Source organism: Mauremys reevesii, linkage group 15 (genome assembly GCF_016161935.1).
Source record: "Mauremys reevesii isolate NIE-2019 linkage group 15, ASM1616193v1, whole genome shotgun sequence".
Classification (NCBI taxonomy): Eukaryota; Metazoa; Chordata; order Testudines; family Geoemydidae; genus Mauremys; species Mauremys reevesii.
The window spans coordinates 367,494-386,971 of NC_052637.1; the positions used below are offsets into that span (position 1 = coordinate 367,494).

A 19,478-nucleotide genomic window follows, 5' to 3' on the forward strand; every position below is an offset into this window, starting at 1 on the left:
GTGTTTCATCTTTATTTCAGCTATTAAAAACGATGGGTGAGATGCTCAGCTGGTGTAAATCAGTATAAACGTCAATGGAACTACACCAATGAATGATTGATTGGGGGGGCAGGAACCAGCGGGAGGGTTGAGGGGAATCAAAACTATCCAATCCATGAGACAGTAGAAAACAAAATTTAGAAGTGAAAATGGCCTATAGAAGTGGCCATGAAAAATCTCAGCTCAACAGAAATGGTTCCTTCAAAAACGAAAGGACTTTGAAATTCTCTTGCATGTTTTGACCAGCTCCAGGCCTGCTACATTGTGGGATAACGCCACCAGGCCGGGTTAATTGTGGGAAGAAGGGATCCAACTCCCATCATTCCCCAGGCGTGTGGAGGATTCCCAGAGGGATTATATTACAGTAGTAACTAGGCCAGGGGGTCTCAACCTTTTTCTTTCGGAGGCCTTCCCAAGGTGCTATAAAAACTCCAGGGCCCAGTGGGGGCAGGGCCGTCCCTACCCATATGCAAAGTACACAGCTGCGTTGGGCACCAGGAAATTTGGGTCACCACATTTCCTGGTGCCCTACGCAGCTGCATGCGGCTCCAGCTCCTGCTCTGCCTCTTCCCCATGGACCCCCCGCTCTGCCCCAGCCTCGCCTCTTCCCACCTGTGGTCCTCCCCAGCCCTGCCCCCACTCCACCCCTTCCCCAAAGCCCCTGCCCCTGCTCCGCCCCAGCCCACCACTTCCCAGCCCTACTCCGCCCCCACCCCGCCCCCACTCCAGCCCTTCCCCTGAGGGCTGCAGCAGGGGTCGGGCGCCCTGCACTCACCAGGCAGCAGGAAATGGAGCGACCCGGGACCAACCCGCTCCACTCCGCCCCTCCAGCTCGTGCTGGTGCGTAGGGCACCAAAATGGCCAGGGACGGCCCTGAGTGGGGGATGAGTGGAGGGGCTCCAGGCTTCAGCCGCTGGGCAGGGCGGGGGCAGGGCTGAGGCTTCTCCCTGTAGGGAGCCCAGGCTCCAAAGGGGCCCTGGCCCAACCCGGCCTGCTCTGCTTGGGCTGCAGTCCAAGGCCCCCCAGCTCTTCTCTGCTCCCCCCATCTGTCCCGCACCCCCCAGCAGCCAAGCTCCCCCCTCCCCCGCCTCTTCTCCGCCTCCTCCCCCAGCGTGCCACGTTCCCGCTCCTCCCCATCCCTCCCAGCGCTTCCCCCGCCACCAAACAGCTCTTTGCTGGTGCTCCGGGAGGGAGGGGGAGAAGGGGGGTCGCAGCACGCTCGGGGGAGGTGGTTGAGAAGATGCGGGAGGGGCCTTGAGGAAGGGGGTGGAATTGGGGCAGGGCAGAGCAAAGGCAGGGCCCCCGCAATCCCCCTACACATACCCCCCCCACTGTGAGCCGCTTACGGCAGGGGGTGGGGCGGGGGGCTGGGAGCACCCCCACAAGCCCCGCCCATACCCCCAGGCTCCTGCCCTGACTCTTGCACCCCCCACATATACCCAGCCCCCCCACACCCCGTGCCCTGACTCCTGCATCTCCCCCACATCCCCCGCCACCCTGAGCACCAAACGGGAGCTCCTTCACCCACCCAACCCCACACTCCCACCCGCACCCCTCCCACCAAACAGGAGCCGCCCCAGCTAAGCTCTCCACACCCCAACCTCCTGCCCCATCCCTGAGCCCCTAACTCTTGGCCAGACCCTGCACCCCAGTTCCCAGCCTAACTCCCTCCCAGATCCTGTACCCACAGCCCTGAGCTCCCTCCCACAGACCCCGCACCCGATTTTTTTGTACATTTTTTAAATAAAGCCCTCTTATCCAAAGCGCTTTACAATAGTTGGCTAACGGTACAAACAATATTTGGAAAGACCATTAAGTGGTCCACCGAGACCCCCTGTGGTTTTCAAGTGGTCTATGGAAAAATAAGCTAGACTACAAAAAAAATCAAGGTGCCTCACTTTATTTTCATTTACTTCCTATTACTTATAGGAGGAGGATGAAGAAATAAAGAATGAAAAAAGGGGGCAGGAGGGAAATAAGAGAGAATGTTCTGAATTGTGACAGAAAGTCAAGAGACTGATTTTTTTCTAGGAGAAAAAAGTTCCAAAACATTTTTGGTTTGGGGAAATAATGAAAATTACATTTTTTTTAGATTTTTGGCGACATTTTCAGTGGAAAACTTTGACTTGTTGAAAAACAAAAATTTGCAGAGAAAAACGGGGGTGGGAATCAGTGTCTGGTTTTCTGATGGAAAAATCAAATATTTCCGAGGCAAGCAGAAACTTGCCATGGAAATGGGCATTTAGCCAAAACACGCCAATTGTCCATCCCAAAAACATGGATGGAAAATTCCCCACCAGCCCTACTTTCAAACCTGTTTCTGGGCTGTTGGATGCGAAACAACAAGATGAACGTTGAGAGCTGACGGCTGTGGGTGGCCGTCTCACTGGGTCCGGTTTTATTACCATTTATTCCTATAACGCAGACTAAAGCCGTGGGAAACAAGTGGTGATCCCGGACACATTGGCTCTGTCTGGTGCTCCAAGCTGGGTTCTGCTACCTATCTGGGGTAGGATCCCCACTGATATTCATTAAAGTTGGGCACCTACCTCCATTAGAGACCTCTGCAAGAGCAGCCTAGAGCACAAGTGTGTTGGGGGAGAAAGTACAATATATTTAAGCCATTCCCCTAAGCCCACACAGTAAGGAGGGGGATGGGACGTCAGTTGAGATGACATTTCCTGGTATGGGGGGTGTTGGCCATTTTAGCTTACACACAAGCTGCCTTTACACAGTAAAACCCTGCTCACCTCCTCCGGTGACAGCCATGGCTGGGGAAATAGTCCCTGCTGATTTAAACATCGCTGAAGATCCTTCCTGCGGAGGCAAAGTGGCTCCATCTCAGCATCACAGTGAGTTTTGCTTTGTGGTATTTTAACAGGGCTGGTGGATTTGAGGGGGCTGGAATTGTGTCGGCTGTAATAGGTTTTTAACCAGCAGCTTGAGCGATGTATGGAGGTCGGGGGGGTCAGGCCCCCAGATGGTGGACATGGACATAGCTCCACTGAATTTAGTGGGGTCACTCTGGCTGTACCTGGGTATAACTCAGATGAGAAGCCGGTTCTAACTCCAGCGATTTCACTGCGGTCACTCAATTTTCAACGGGGTAACAGGTCAGATCAGAATCTAGCCCTAACTCCAGTAGGGGGGAGAAAATACCTAACATGTCATTAAAATCAGTGTAACCCAACCTGGGACCAGTGAAATCTAACTCTGCATGTCCTGGGCTTGTTATGCAGCTTTGGGATAATTACAGCCCCCCAGGAAGGTTTTGAAGCATAAAAACCTGATGCATGCTCTCAGCCTTTCTATCTTCATGTATGCTTTTGCCTTGAACTAAACAGAGGACTATGTGCTTGGCTTCGGGTTACCATCAGTCCGGGTTTTCCCAGAGATGACCTCTTTTATGGTCCTCCGATCTCCGCCTGGGTGGGCTTCCTAAATATGAACAAGTGTCTTCAGAACTGGGCAGCCGGAGAGCAGTGGGTGCTGGATGGCCATCCAGCTCTGAAGACAGCGCTGCTGGCGGCAGCAGCGCAGCAGTAAGGCTGGCATGGTACCCCTCCTTCCTTTCCAACTCCCCCTCCTCCCGTCCTCCTGGCAGTGTCCTATATTCGGGAGCTTGAAAGATGGTAACCCTACATCAGCTGGTATAAATTTGCATAACTCTATGCACTTTAGTGGAGCCAGAGCCGCATTACAGAAGCTGGGGAGGTGTCCCTAGGTTCCTCTAGCCCCTAGGGACAGGTCAGTGTAATGTGAAATGCTTTGACTTGCTTAAGCAGCAAAGAGTCCTGTGGCACCTTATAGACTAGCAGACGTATTGGAGCATGAGCTTTTGTGGGTGAATACCCACTTCGTCAGATGTATGCATTCACCCACGAAAGCTCATGCTCCAATACGTCTGTTAGTCTATAAGGTGCCACAGGACTCTTTGCTGCTTTTACAGATCAAGGCTAACATGGCTACCCCTCTGATATTTGACTTGCTTGTGAGACGGCATCACTGACCTCATTACCTGTTACTGTTTGACTGCCAGATCCACAGCAGCTCTATAGCACAGTAGCTCTGCTGCAACGTACAGAGCTTTGCTGATTCACAGCTGCTGAGAATCTGGCCTTGATGGCTCCATTTCCCAAGGTGCTCAGCACTCACAAGTGGCACCAGGGCTTCGGAGGATCTCTGCTCTCATTTAGGCACCAAAATAAGTGCCTAGATTTTCAGGAGGGCCCAGCAGGTTGGGTGCTGAGTGAAATTGGCTGGGAATCTGCCACCAAAATGTCTTTCCACTGGGAAAAATGAAACAAAATGTCAAAGTCAGTTTGACTTGAACCTGTGTTCCAGTCAAGCTGCTGCAGTGTCTCATGGGAGTTGTAGTTCACCTCCCTTCTGCTCCCATTCTCCTCTATGGGCTGGAACATTTCTAGAGTTATATAACATTCAGAATATTGGTTTCCAAAATTAGTGGAGAAGAAACTTGTCACCTGAGGCTGGGTGGGTCTCAAACCTGACTCAGTCAACAATGAGAACAATCAACATCCACAGACACAAAGATGTGGACAAATTGGAGAAAGTCCAGACGAGAGAAACAAAAGTGATTGAAGGTCTAGAAAACTTGAACTATGAGGAAAGACTGAAAAAACCAGGCTCGTTTAGTCTGGAGAGGAGAAGACTGAAGGAGGACATGATAATAGTTTTAAGTACATAAAAGGCTGTTACAAGGAGGAGGGTCAAAAATTGTTCTCATTAACCTCTGAGGATAGGAGAAACAATGGGCTTAAATTGCAGCAAGGGAGGTTTAGGTTGGACCGTAGGAAAAACTTCCTAATGTCAGGGTGGTTAAGCACTGGAATAACTTGCTCAGGGAGGTTGTGGAATCTCCATCATTGGAGGTTTCCACAGTCAACCTGTGGAACTCTTTGGCAGAGGATGTTGTGAAGGCCAAGACTATCACAGGGTTCAAAAAAGAACAAGATAAATTCATGGAGAATAAGTCCATCGATGGCTATTAGCCAGGATGGGCAGGGATGGTGTCCCTAGCCTCTGTTGGCCAGAAGCTGGGAATGGGCGACAGGGGATGGATCACTTGATGATTCCTTGTTCTGTTCATTCCCTCTGGGGCACCTGGCATTGGCCACTGTCGGAAGAGAGGACACTGGGCTAGATGGACCTTTAGTCTGACCCCATATGGCTGTTCTCATGTTAACAGGTTAGACAAACACCTGTCAGGACTGGTCTAGTTATTACGTAGTCCTGCTGTGAGCACAGGGGACTGGACTAGATGACCTCTTGAGGTCCCCTCCAGTCCTACACGTCTATGATACTATGACCCAGCCCTGTGTTTTCAGTCTGGGGCAGATGCCAACTTGATTTTGACAAAGATAAAGCTCTGGGACTGTGTAAGAGAAGGGAAGCAGGTACAAGTATTATATGGCAGCGAGAATTCTGCCAGCAGGTGTCTCATGAAAAGTGGATCCCAGCTCTCTGGAAGAACGGACAAGGCTCCCTCCTGCTGGGAGCAAGTAGCAGCGATTTGCCCTGGACCCCTCAGGTTTCCCCGAAAAGTGTCACAGGGAGTCCCGTTTGTAGTGGGAATTGGAAACATGTAAAGCCACAATATCCGAGGGTAGAACTCCAGAGGCCTGTGAGTGAAGCACATGGTATTAGCTCAACAGTGCACATTGACTCTTGCAGATCACCCGAGGTGCCTGTGCTGGAATCTGCTGGTTCTGGGCCTCACACTGGCTGGGAACGTCGTGCTGCTGAGAGTTGTGATGGCGCTGGCTGCTCGGGGTGAGTGTGTTTGGGCTGCACAGCAACACACCATGAATGCAGCACAAGTTGCTGGGCTCAGTGCAGGAATGGCCGGGGGGACTTCTCTGGCCTGAGTGATACAGGAGGTCAGACTAGACCAGGGGTGGGCAAACTATGGCCCACAAGGCACATCTGGCTCATCAGATGTTTTAGTCCGGCCCTCGAGCTCCTGCCAGGGAGCACGGTCTGGGGCTTGCCCCGATCCGCGTGTGTCATGGTTCTACATGGCTCCCAGAAGCAGCGGCATGTCTCTCCTCCAGCGTCTACACGTAGGGGCAGCCAGAGGGCTCCGCAGACTGCCCCGTCCCCAAACACTGCCCCCGCTACTCTCATTGGCCAGTAACTGTGGCCACGGGAGCTGTGGGGGCAGCACCTGCCGTCGGGGTAGCACAGAGCCACCTGGCCACACCTCCACATAGGAGCCGGAGGAGGGACATGCCGCTCCTTCTGGGAGATGCTTGGGGTTAGCGCTACCAGGAGCCTCCACCCCGACTTCCTTCCGCGCCCCAACCCTCTGCCCCAGCCCTGATCCCCTCCCACTCTCTGAACCCCTCGATTCCAGACCAGAGCACCCTCCTGCACCCCAACCCCAATTTTCTGAGCATTCGTGACCTACTGTTCAATTTCCATACACAGATGTGGCCCTCAGCCCAAAAAGTTTGCCCGCCCCTGAACTAGACCATCGTAATGCTGCCGTCTGACCTTGGAATGAAGGAATCCATTACACTTCTGCACTCTAGGCCAGATTCTAGCTGCTGCAACTAACTGGTCTTGCTCCATTCGTTTGCGCCAGCTCTGAATCTGCCCCCACTGATTCCAATGGGACTTTGGCCAATTCACACCAGGTGGAGCTCTGGCCTATTGATTCCACTGGAGCTCTGGCTGATTCACCCCAGCACTGTCTTTTCCAATCTCTGGCTTGCAACAACCATTCACAGAACAATTTTTCTCCAAGGTTCCCTGAACCCATCACTGACCAGAGCTGTCCCCAAAACCTCAGCTCAGCCCAGTCCTAAAGGAAGAGGATGCAGTGACTTGGATGAGTTCCGCTCTCACCTGCGGCAACATTTGTGTTATACACAAAACAACAAGCCAGCAGGTAACCCCAGCTCATGCTGCCTCCCGCAGGCACCATTACATGCACTGATGGTTCACAAAGCAGAGCCGCTCTCGCACCCCCCTTCTAGCCCATCCCTCAGATCTGTTTAATATCTCCAGCACCACTCAGCCTCAGCAGTGACAGCAAGTGGCCAGTGCAAGTAACTGCAGGCTTGAATCATTCCGGCAATTTTAATAGAATCCTGTAGTTTAGCTGTCAGGGGACCAACAGACACTGAGATGGCCCCTGCCCCAACAAGTTCACAGTATAAATAAAGAAGACAGTCAGAAGGGGAAACTGAGGCACAGGGCAGGCCATGACCTGCCCAAGGACACAGCAGGCTAGTGGCAGGGTCCAGAATAGAACATGGCTTTTCTGAGACTCAGGTCAGGATCTAAACCACAAGACCAACCTTCATTCTAATGATCACCTCAGCTCTGTGCCTGAAAGATGGCACCTCCTGGGGAACAGCATCTGGTATGAAGTCAAGAGCCCCCCACTACTGAATTATACACCCCTCCTCCCTGCCGCACAGCACCCCCTAGTTCAATGGAAGTGAGATCAGCCTGACTGTGAGGGGAGAGCGCCCCCTACAGAGTCCCCCATCCCACTCCCTGTAGCACAGCGCCCCCCAGTGCTGGGGTATTGGGGTCAGCCCTGCGTATGAGCAGCCACGAACCCCCATCTCATTCCCTACAGCGCCCCCTGGCCCCACACTGGGCACTGGGGCCAGCACGGACTGCAGGGAGAGTGCGCCTCCTACCGAGCCCTCACCCTGCACCCTGCAGCACAGCGCCCCCCAGTGCTGGGCAGCAGGGAGTGTGTGAGCAGCCATGAACCCCCATCTCATTCCCTACAGTGCCCTCTAGCCCCACACTGGGGCACTGGGGCCAGCACGAGAACATCTCCTACCGAGCCCCCACCCTGCTCCCTGCAGCACAGCGCCCCCTGCTGCTGGGACATTGCGATACGAACTGACTGATGTTTTAGTCCTGCCCACATACTGATCCTGTCTTGCCCACATACCCCGTCTCTGCCACTAGGCCCCAGTCCTGGGCTGAGTAAACCCCTCAGCGTGAAGGCCTCATGCCTCTCTGTGAAGGTGGCCAGCCCCGTTCAGAATGATCATTAACGACACCTCTCTTCCATTTCCCCCTCCAGAGGGTTCCAGCTGCAAACTCTGCCCCAGGGACTGGCTGCTGCATGGGGACAAGTGTTACTGGGTTTCCAAAGCGATTAAAGGCTGGGAGCAGAGCCGTGAGGACTGTTTAATGAAGACAGCACTACTGCTAGTGATCAATGACTGGGAGGAGATGGTAAAGAACGTGCTATATTCAACTGGGGGATGTGTGTTGCTATTAATTACAGCTGGTCCGAAATCACAGGTTTCCCCCCGGTGGGAAATGAAATAAACATTTTTGTACTTTTTGCAGGAAACTTTTGCTGTGAAAATGAAACCAACTCTTCGCTTCACTTGCCTAAAACTGAAAAATGTTGAATTTTTCTCTCATTCTCCTTTTCCCCCTGACTGAATCCAACAGACTGAGTCATGTCCCTAGGAGATTTGTCTGCCCCTTGACCTTGACCAGGGTGGAGATGAGGTCCCATCTGCACAGCAAGCAATGGAGCCAGCCAATCAGAGCATGTTCTGGTCACTGACGTGTCGTCCATTTCACAGGTGTTCGTAGGAAGCAGTACACAAGACCAACGTCAGATGTGGATTGGACTTAACATCACATCTCCAGGGAGGACGTGGACCTGGCAGGATGGATCCCCGTTAAATCAGACACTGTGAGTGATTCCTCATTAGGATTTTGATCAGTCTACAATAAATAAATCAGTTAACAAGAGTTTTGTCCTGGATTTCAATGGGGCCAGGATTTCACACACACCGTTTTATGGTATCAGGCCCTAATCCTGAAAATGCTTCTAGATGTGCTTAACGTTAACTCTCCTTGAAGCCAATGGGATGACTCACGTGAGCCAAGTTAAGTGAGCAGATAAGTCTTTGTGAGATTGTGGGCTCAATCTGCAGGTCCCATCAATCCTTGGCAGAGCTTGCTGTGAAACAGGAAAAAGAAAAAAAATATACCCCCTTTTCATCAAAATTTGAAATTTGATCCATTTCAAAATTCAGAAGATTCCAACCAACTCTACAGTTGGCTGGATAAAATGAAAATAATTCACACAATTTAGCCAATTTTTGTGTCCTTTTCCCCCCGACACACAAAAATGGCTGCAGTTTAAATGGAAATTGCAAAATTTGAAAAAATATTGAACCACTTTGATCTTTGGCCTCTCTGCTGAAATGTGCTCATTTCTGTAGCATGGACACCCCCCCACACACACACAAACTGGCTTTAAACTTACCAACTCTTTCCATATACTTGACCATCCGGGGAATGGATAAAACTGCAGCACCCTCTGAGGAGACGCACAGCTACTATCGATCCTCTTCCCCAACTCTGAACACACAGACAGTGACTGTCCCCTTTGCTCTTTAGGTTCCCAGTTTGGGATCCTTCTAAATGGAACAACTGTGCCTCTGTGAAGAAGAACAAGATCCATTCTGAAATCTGCCAAACTGAGTTGAAATGGATTTGCCAGAAGGCAGCTGTCCTGGTTTAAGGAGATGGATTTGTGAGCTCTGTTTGCACGGGAGGAATGTAAAAAGCTCTGTGTGTTCCATCTTTATTTCAGCTATTAAAAACGATGGGTGAGATGTTCAGCCGGTGTAAATCAGTGTAAAAGTCAATGGAACTAGAGCAATGAATGAAACTCCCATCATTCCCCCTGCTGTATCCCAGAAAACAGCAGGCGTGTGGAGGATTCCCAGAGGGATTATTTTACAGTAGTAACTAGGCCAGGGGTCCTCAACCTTTTTCTCTCTGAGCCTTCACAAGATGGGGAGGGGGGTATGAAGTGGGGGCTGTAGTCTGCAGCCACTGAGGCTGGAGGTGCAGGGCAGGGCGCAGGCTTCTGCCCCACAGGGCTCCAAGGCATTGGCCTCGTGGGGCATCGGGGCTCAGGGCTTCGAACTTCAGCTGCTGAGCACCAGGGCTCAGGCTCTGAGCTTTCTGCCCTGGGCCCAAGCAGTCTAATGCTGGTCCTGCTTCACTGATCCCCAGTTCAGAACCACGGAACTAGAGGACCCAGCTGAGACAGGCCCCGTTGCGCCGGGTGCTGCAGAACATACCAAGTGGAAGGAACAGCTCCTGTCCTGAAGAGCTTCCGATCTCAATAAGGCGGGAGGGGAAACAGAGGCACAGAGACGTGAAGTGACTTAGCCAAGCAAGGCAGTGGCAGATCTCCTGAGTGACAGTCCAGGGCCCTCAGCCTCTGGACTATGCGGTCTCTCCAGTCCCAGATGGCCGCTGCGATCCCGTCCATCGCTGAGACAGAAGGGCCGAACCAGAGCATTTGGGAGTCCACAGCCTGGCATCCCAAGCAGCAAGAAGAGGGTGACTTGGCAGCCATCCAAGCAGAGACTCAGAGAAGCAATTATTCAGACAAAGGAAAGGGGCTGCCAGAATCAGTAGCATGAGCCAGGAGCAATCGCAGCACCTCGGAATCTAGGCGTATACACCTGCAAACACTAATCTAACCTTACGGCAGTGCAGACGTGTTTAACCGCAAACTGACCTACAGAAGGGCACAGGAAGCTGCCTTTGGTCAACAAGCTGTATGATGCCCCGTGGTGTGAACAGGTTTCAACACCCGCTGATGCCTCTGATCAGTCCACCCCATTGTCCTCACGGTCTCTGAGAGAACTGCTTCTCGTGCTGCTGCATTTCACTCCATGCACATTTGGTAGCACGTCTGAAAAAGTGGATGTGTAAATCATGTAATTCTCGTAGCATATAGAGATAGTAACTGAGATCAGGGTTCCCTGGGTACCAGGTTCTGCACAGACACACAGTGACAGACAGTCCCTGCCCCCAAAAAGTTCAGTCTTAATAGACAAGACAGATAAACCTTCCCAGTCTCCCCTTTGCAGACGCATGCCAATATGGGTCACATAAGCCCCTACGTTCAAATGGGTTTATCCAATAATTCCACAGCCGAGCTGAGATTAGAATGTAAATGTTCCTGGCTCTTAGTCCACTAAGTCACACGGCCTCTTATCCAGTTTGTCACTATACACCCATCTACACTTGTCACTGGCTGGTGAAGAGATGTGAAGGGGAGATGAGCTCTACCCACAGGCTGTGACATGAGGATCACAAAGGAAATATGAGAATGAGCAAAAGATGATTAAGGACTGTGTGCTTTATAGCAAAAGCCTCAAGCTGCTCAGTCTGTTTAGCTTAACCAAGAGACGGTTAAAGGGTGACTTGATCACACTCTATAGGTGCCTACGTGGATGAAATGTGATAATAGAGGGTTCTTCCATCTAGCAGACAAAGGTATAACAAGAGGAGATCCAATGGCTGGAAGTTGAAGCTTGAAAAATTTGGACTAGGAATACAGTGCCCATTGTTGAGTGTAATTAACCATTGGGAGAACTTACCAAGGGTCACCTCAGATTCTCCATCCATGGAACATTTTCCATGAGAACTGGATGTTTTTCTAAAAGATGTGTCCTGGTTCAAACAGGGAATTCCTATGACATGGGTTATACAAGAGGCAAGAGTGCAAGTAGGCTGGTACCCTCCAGTATGCAGTACCGGCAAGATTTTTTTTAGCGGGTATGGGGTACCGGAAAGCCTTGGGCCTATCCCCCGCCCCACTCCAGGGAGGGTGTGGGGCTGCGCTCTGCTCCTTAAAGGAGCAGAACGTGACTAGGGAGGGCATTCGTTCTTATGGCTTTAACAGCTCTGTTTAAGTCTGTTAACATCTGTATTGTGCTATTATCTTGGGCAGGAATCCTCAAGAGGAGAGGGGTGGAGGAGGGACGGAAGGTGTTTAAACAGTGTTTTTTATTCTGTTTCCCCCCCCATTGGTCTGAATTACCCATGACATTCATACCGCATCACATCAAGTCCAAATCATTAGAGGAATGCCTCTGCTTGCACTGACCGGAGGAAGTTTGAATTCGGATGTCAGCTCAGTTCTGCAGCCTGAGGGAAATCAGGTGTTGTCCCCAGTGTACATAGAATTCTTCTTTGCAGCCAAACTAGTCTAACATGCATTTTGTTAACTGGAATTGGAGCAGCAAAACAAAGAAAACAAATGCTTTATTTTCCAGCTTTGTGGGTGAGAGAACTATAAGTGAAGATTATAATGCCGGACACTGATGGCCTTAAACCAGCTCCCTCAGGAATCTGCCAAGAACTTCGCAGAAAATATGTTCCTCATCTTAGCAACGGAGCTAACACTTATCACACACCTGCTCACCTTTAGTGGCTCCTTCTGAGCCGACAGCTCAGGCATTGTCAGTTTCATCCAGAACAATTTACACACTTGGAACCTAATCCTGTAGACCCGTAATCATTTGCTCAAGCCCACTGAAGACAATGGGACTATTTGCATGACTATGGACCACTTTTGTGGACTAGTAAGAATTTCCGGAGTCTGTTCCTATCAAGGCAGTTGAATCCCCCATTGAAATGTAATGTTTGGGTACAATACCATAATGCAGTTTAAGATACAGTTCTACTTAAAATTTGTCTTTTAATAAGTCTTACATATGCTGAAATGGCTCCTTACCTAACTCCCATATTCCATCTAAACAGACTGAATACTACATATCTGGGGGGAAGGTGAGTAGTTAAGCATGTTGATGTTTGTATATACAAATGGCGGTGCTGGAGGGGACAGGGAGAGTGGGGGCCCCAGGCTGGGGGCAGGGCAGGGAGGAGTCACATGGAGGGTCACATGGGAAGGTCATGTGCCCCCCATGTCCCTCCCATGAGGGCAGTACCTCTGATTTCTACTTGTGCCACTGACAAGAGGTCAAAGTAGGTGAGCACAGAGGTCCCTTCTTCTGGCTTTGTAAGCTATGAATTTTGCACAGGGGGAGTTTGGTGCCGCTATAATCTACTCGGACTCCCCCTGTGATACTGAAGATCTCTTGACCCCTCTGTGGGGAGCAGTGGACGCAGAAGGGGAAATATACTAAGTCTCAATTGCGGATTGATCCTTTCACACTGTCCCTGACCCGTCTGTGCCAGAGGAGTGACTCTCCCCTGCGCTCTGCTGCCATCTCAGAGCTGCTCCCCATTCAGAGCCGGAAAGGCGGAAGTTGCCTGATTCACTCTCCAGCGGGAGCAGATTCTGTCACTGACACAATCAAACCCTCCTCCAAGGGCTCAGCTCGCCCCCTAGCGGTCAATTCTCTTTCTGCAGCAAGTGTGACTAGATCAGTGGTTCCCAAACTTGAACAACGTGTGAACCCCTTTCACTAGCACGTCAAACCCCCTCCTAAAAATGAATATTCCCAGGAATTTTCTCCTTTGCCTGAGTATAAATTATAAAAGCAGGGATCTTGGAAATATAACATTTGTTTTTATGACATGCTTACTACACACTATTATTATTATTTATCATTTCAGTATTTTTATTACATTATGAAAAAGGCGACACTCTTCCCAGATCTCACTTTCATAGTGTGTATCACTTTTCATAAGCCTGTTATGAGACAAGGCTCCTATGTTTCATCCAGGAGTATCAGATGTGACACAGCATGTTTTTAAGATGCCAACTCAAAGAGTTCCTCCTACACAAGCATTCAGGGCTTGAGCAATCCAGGCAAACAACACACGTTACAACAAAGCTTAAACTTGTTCTTCATAATAATTTTAAAAACAAGACTAGCTGCCTATTTAATTTAAAAAACAGCAAAAAAATATCCTTCTCCCTTTCCATTTCTGATAGAGTCTTGAAGTTTCAATCTCCTCAGTGTGATAGAGATGCTTTCTTTGATCTGCTTAGCTCTTGGAAGTCCAGGGGCTCCGGGCTGCTGGCCCCGTGCTGCCCAGGATCCCTAGGGACAGCTCTGTCTGCCATTAGGGGATTTTTCCCCCATGAATCCCCTGTAACATTTCACAAACCCTGAGGGGCTCACGAACCCCAGTTTGGGAACCACTGCTCTTGATCCAGACACAGCTCACCCTCAGCTCATCCTGCCTCTGCCTGACAATCCCCCGAGAGTTGAGTCTGCTGCCTGTGTGCTGGGCTGTGACTGATTCACCTCCCGGAGGCATTACTGGGAGCTGGGTCCAGGTGGAGGGAGCCTGTGAGCGGGAAGGGATGCATCAGCTTTAACCCTGAAGAGGGGGACGAAGGCTGTAGAGTGGAGCAGGGGCCAATACTGGGATCTCACTTCCCCTGTGCATATCCCCCTCACTCTGAGCTGCGACTCCATCAAGATCCAGGTTTATCTGGACTACGAAGCGAGACAGGCAGCATTTTTCTATGCTAATACTTGGGAGCCAATGTTCACTTTACCTCCGGCCTCTTTCACTGGGGGGCAATGCACCCATTCCTCTGGGTGGGATTCAAGGGACTCCCTGCTTTGTTCATGACCCTGAGCCAATAACTGGGGCTCATACTCTGTCCCTGAGACATGCCCCATGAAACACACTCCTGCAGCCTCCAGCATCTTACTCTCTATGACCCTGGAGGACCCAGCCAGCCTCTCCCCATGGAGCTGCAGCCATGAGCCATCCACAAAGCCATAGAGATAGTTATAAAGAGGGGTTGGGGTGCATCACTCCAGCCATCTCTCTGTGTCTGGGGGAGCTGTGTGAAGGGCAGAGAGGCCCTCGACGCTGGGCCTCTGTGCGCTTGGAGGCCAACTTTGTCAGGAGTGAGAAAATGCTGCTTTCAGCCTATTTTTACCTTCAATAAAGCTCACCCCATGTATTGGACCAAATTACCCCCTTGGGTTTGTCCACAGTGAGAAAAGACATCCTGGTTTAAAAAAAAAAGTGTGTTTTATCTAACCTAAAACTAAACACAGCTATGCAGCTAGCACACACATGGACAGTCCTTTTTAAAATCATGCCAGCTGGTCACTGGGCAGAACCAGCTCAAGACATTTTTAAATACAGTTGTTAGTCTCTATACGAGGTACTAATGCTGTGATTTGCAAAAGAACCAGAGACTTGAGACTCATTGAGTTTCAGTGGAACTTGTGCTGCTAAGTAACTTGGGGTGAGATTTTCAAAAGCATCTAAGTCCTATTTAGTGTTGTGTTAGTCAATCCATTTTCTCAGGGTAGGTAAACTCCTGGTGTTCACATTAGAGTCCCCCAATGATGATTGGGGCCTGGTAGGACCACCCCATTTGTAAGCCTAACTGGGGGAAACGGATAAAAGTGTTACAATATCCTATAGCTATAAATGTTAATGGGTTAAGGTGTAAAAGAAAGACAAACAGACTTAGTCAGTCTGCACAAAAAGGCCTATTGATATAACTCAAGGACGGTGTTAAGATCATGCCTGGTAAACAAGATGTGTGGAGCCAGAAACCTATGAACCAAAAGTGGTGTGTCAGAAATTAGACCTAACTGGTGGACAAAATAATGAGGAGATGAGAGATGCTACCCACCCTTCCCTTTTGGGCTCTGTAAAAGAAAAGACTTTAGGAGGAAAAGCAATGGCAACATTGGCAAAGACAGGAGAACAGTAAGGAGCAAGATTCACCATCACACCGTCTCTTGAGACCCTGGGGATCCACAGTAACCTCATTGGGCTTTTGTTGTCCTGATCCTGAGAGATGTTCAGACTAGTGGGCCAGAGAGAGGGACCCAGATGACATTTCTAGGTCTACCGTCTCCAGCTAATTCCTAAGCTGCAACGTGAGACTGTCTCCCCACCTCTGTGTGGGTCCTTTTACTTCCCCACCTTACTTCTTTTCTTTCCCATCCCTCTTCTTTTGCCTTCTGTTTAAAGCTGTTTATTTTGCAACACCGCTGTAAACCTGTGACAAGAAAGAGGCAGCTAAAATCAGTGCCCTATCCCAGCCCAACGCTGGTTTAAATTTGCCAGGTCTTGGAGTAGCTAATAAGACCTATGTCTGTGTTTCTCCAACAGAGGTCACATGTGAGAGGTAACACCAAAGACAAAAGCTGCATTGTCTCTCTTTGCTGTTCTTTATTTTTACCTCTCGTGTGTGTTTTATTGTTTTGTCTTTTAGGAAGGAGCCGCTCAGACATTAGGCAGTAGCTCCAGCCTTTCTCCTAATTATTAGCATCTTTAATACCATATAAAGACTGTCAAGCAGGGGTGATGCGTTCTTTATAAAAAGACTCTACAGCGAAAGGGAAAGGGAACAGGCAAGGCTGTTAAAATGAAGCCTTAATACTTTACATTTCAAATGCTTTAATTGGTTTTCCTTCTTTTGAGTACCTTTCATAAAAGCTTAAAGGGATTTTTAATTATGGATTTGCCATGGTACTAAGCAGCTTGAGATTTTTGTATACCAAACCCCGAACCTTGTTTAGTAAACTGTTCAGTGTTGGACAATGATGAGCTCTTTTTAATCAAGCGTTCACATATTTCATTTAAATTAATACAACATTAATTCTATGGGGAATTTGTCTCAAAACCTTTGACAAGTTATGGTTTGCTATCGAGCTGATAAAACTTCCAGTTTTGCATGACACCATCTGATAACTAATATCTGCAATGCTGTTAAACTGTAGTCTTTTAAAGCAGGAAATTTAGGAGCAGATCATATAAACTGAATTGAATATAAAACTAAACATCCCAAAGGAAGCTACTCCCGTGACAGAGATGATAAGATGACACTCATAAAGGTACAATTCCCCACAGACACACGGCTCTGGTTAGTGGACGCCTGGTTTGGGACTCAGGTGATCTGGATTCTATTCCCAGATCTCCCCACAGACTCACCATGTGACATAAGCCCCCTGAGGAACTGACTCAGGCCAACTGTTTCCTTCCAAAAGCGAAAGTAGGTGCAGTTTGAAATGGGAGGGAAAAGGAGTCTCAAAATTATGGAGCTTTTGTAATAAATATTTAATAGATAGAAGAGGGACCAAATATAAGGGGATTTTATATCAACATTGTAGAATCAGAGGGGAAAAGGGGCAAAATGTCAGGAAATTTGATATCAATATTTCAATAATTAGAACAGGGGCCAAATCTGAGGGGATTTTATATCAGTATTTGAGAACTGAAGGGGGAAGGCACAAAGTCTGAAGCAATTTTACATCAATATTCAATTAATCAAAAGAAAAGGTCATCTGGTGGAACTCATTGCCAAGGGGTGTTGTGAAGGCCAAAAGTATAACTGGATTCAAAAAAGAACTAGATATGTTCATGGAGGATAGGTCCATCCATGGTTATTAGCCAAGTGATGCAACCCCATGAAGCTGGGGGTTGGCCGACAGGGGATGGATCACTTGATAATTGCCCTGCTCTGTTCATTCCCTCTGAAGCATCTGGACTGGCTTCTGTCGGAAGACAAGATACTTGGTTGTTGGATGGACCATTGGTCTGACCCAGTATGGCCACTCTTATGTTCTTAAAATCTGAAGGAGTTTGCAGCCCGTATTTGAAAATCAGAGGGAAAAGACGTCAAATCTGAAGGGATGTTTTATCAACAATTGATCATTGGAGAGAAAAGGCATTTAATCTGAAGTGACAGTTATTCACAGGGGGTTTAACCCCTACCACATCATCTATCCATGATGTGGGGCAATAGTTCAGGCCAACTGTTTTCCTCCAAACCCAGAACTGCTTGCAGTTTAATATGGGGGGAGACCTCCAGATTGAGGGGATATTTTCATCTGTATTTGAGAATTAGAGGGGAAAGGAGGCAAAATTAGAATGGATTTGAGATCAATATTCAAAAATAAACAAGTGTCAACAGCTGAAGGGATTTTAGAGAAATGTTTGAAAATTTGAGATGTATCAACATCTGAGGAGCTTTTTGATCAATATTTGATCATTATGGAAGTGGGGGAATGGTCCCGCTATTGTGGGGAACTTTCCTGGCTTCTGTGCTACCTCGGTGAAGTGGGCTAGCGAAAGGATCTAAGTCCTCGCTCCCACTTCCTTTACCCAGAGGCCTCCCTGCCCTTGAGGACTCTCCTGTCTGGCAGAGTTCTCATAGCCCCAACAAGGCTGGGCCCAGGATTCCTGGGGGGCTCGACCCCCAACCCTGCTGTGGTCACCTAGGACAGGGGCTAAGGTGTCCCCACTCTGGGGTACCCTTTCTGCACTGGGCACCTCCCTGACCCACTGATTACTTCATACAATTTAAAGCAAATACAAGTTGTTTACTTAACAATTAATTTAAAGAAAAGAATAAGAAAAAACGGGAAAGGTTAAAGGAAAACACATCACCCTGCTCTGTGGCAGGGAACATTACAAACAGTGTCTCTGAACATCAAGGCACTTTGCAGTCTGTTCCTTGTAGGCCCCAGGCCTCCTTCTCAGGCCCTGGCTGTGCTGCAGGTATGCTGCTGGTTAGACACTTGCAATGGTGGTGACCACACACCTCCAGGCTTTGGGTGGTAGGACCCTTTTTCCCAGTGTCAGCCCCCCGGTCAGGTTAGGATCCCCCTCCCAGCCTGGCCTGCATGGACCCTTGGCTGGGGGTGTCTTTCTGCGCTGGGCCCTTTTACCAAGGTTCCCCCCTTGGCTGGCACCAGTTGCTCACCACACCTGGCTCTCTGGCTGCAGCTCTGCTCCCAGCACAGGATCTGCTCCCCCTGGGCTGTGCCTCTGGCTCTCTGGCTGCGGCTTTGACCCCTCTGAGTCTGTCCGGGCTCTGCTCTCCAGCTCAGTTTGGGCCCCTGCTTTCTCCTTAGCTCGGCCCCACTCCATCTGACCCAGGCAAATTCCTGCTCACAAGGAGGATGGGACCCACCCTGGCCTTCTGTCTCCTTGATTAGCTGGCCCGCCCTGTCAATCAGGCTGACCTGGAGCATTGGCCTCTTGCCATTGTTCCTGGGGACTGTCAGTCTCAGGGTCCTGATTTGCCATCGACCCCTCCCCTTTTAGTGCTGGGAGCAGCCAACCAACCCCCCCCCCCTCCCCGCCGCCACTGAATGTTAGCAAGGGGGCAATGGGCCCCTTACAATTAGACAAAATAGTGACGGACTCTGAGGGATTTCAGGTCAATATCTGAAAATGACAGAAGTGTCAGCAGCCGAGGGGATTTTAGAGCAATATTTGCTCATTAGAGAGACCAGCTGAATCGAAGGGATGTTAGATCCATATTCAATCACTTGGGGGAAGGGGTTAAATCTGAGAGCACTTTACACCCATAACTGATCACTGAGGGCTAAAAGGACCAGCATGGGAGGGTTTTCGCTAGATAATATTATGTCCCTGTAGCAGGATCCGCTCACTAGGGCACAGACTGGTCTGCGACTGCACGGTGAGTGTAACTTGAGTGTTTACCGCCAGTCGCCTTTTTGCAGAGCCTGCTCTGAGGGCCCTTTCCTGTACACTTCCTGTCAGCCTGTAGAAAACCCACATACGCAGGAAGTCTTGGGGGGGCGGTCAACCGCAGTAGGAGGTTCAACCACAAATAACTGAACATCATCCCACCTCGGGGGTGCAGCCAATCCCTGGCAGCGACTGAACGGATGTGCTTATTACAGTCC

At 49.6% G+C, this 19,478-nt stretch overlaps 1 protein-coding gene across 1 annotated transcript; it reads left to right on the plus strand.

The window, feature by feature from the left end:
- Positions 1 to 2,806: 2,806 nt before the first annotated feature.
- Positions 2,807 to 9,580, plus strand: LOC120383728 (killer cell lectin-like receptor subfamily B member 1B allele A). Its single transcript, XM_039501932.1, has 6 exons — positions 2,807 to 2,891; positions 5,734 to 5,832; positions 6,809 to 6,952; positions 8,114 to 8,268; positions 8,631 to 8,743; positions 9,457 to 9,580. The coding sequence occupies exons 1-6, from the start codon at positions 2,807 to 2,809 to the stop codon at positions 9,578 to 9,580; spliced, it is 720 nt and encodes a 239-aa protein (XP_039357866.1).
- The last annotated feature ends 9,898 nt before the right edge of the window (positions 9,581 to 19,478 follow it).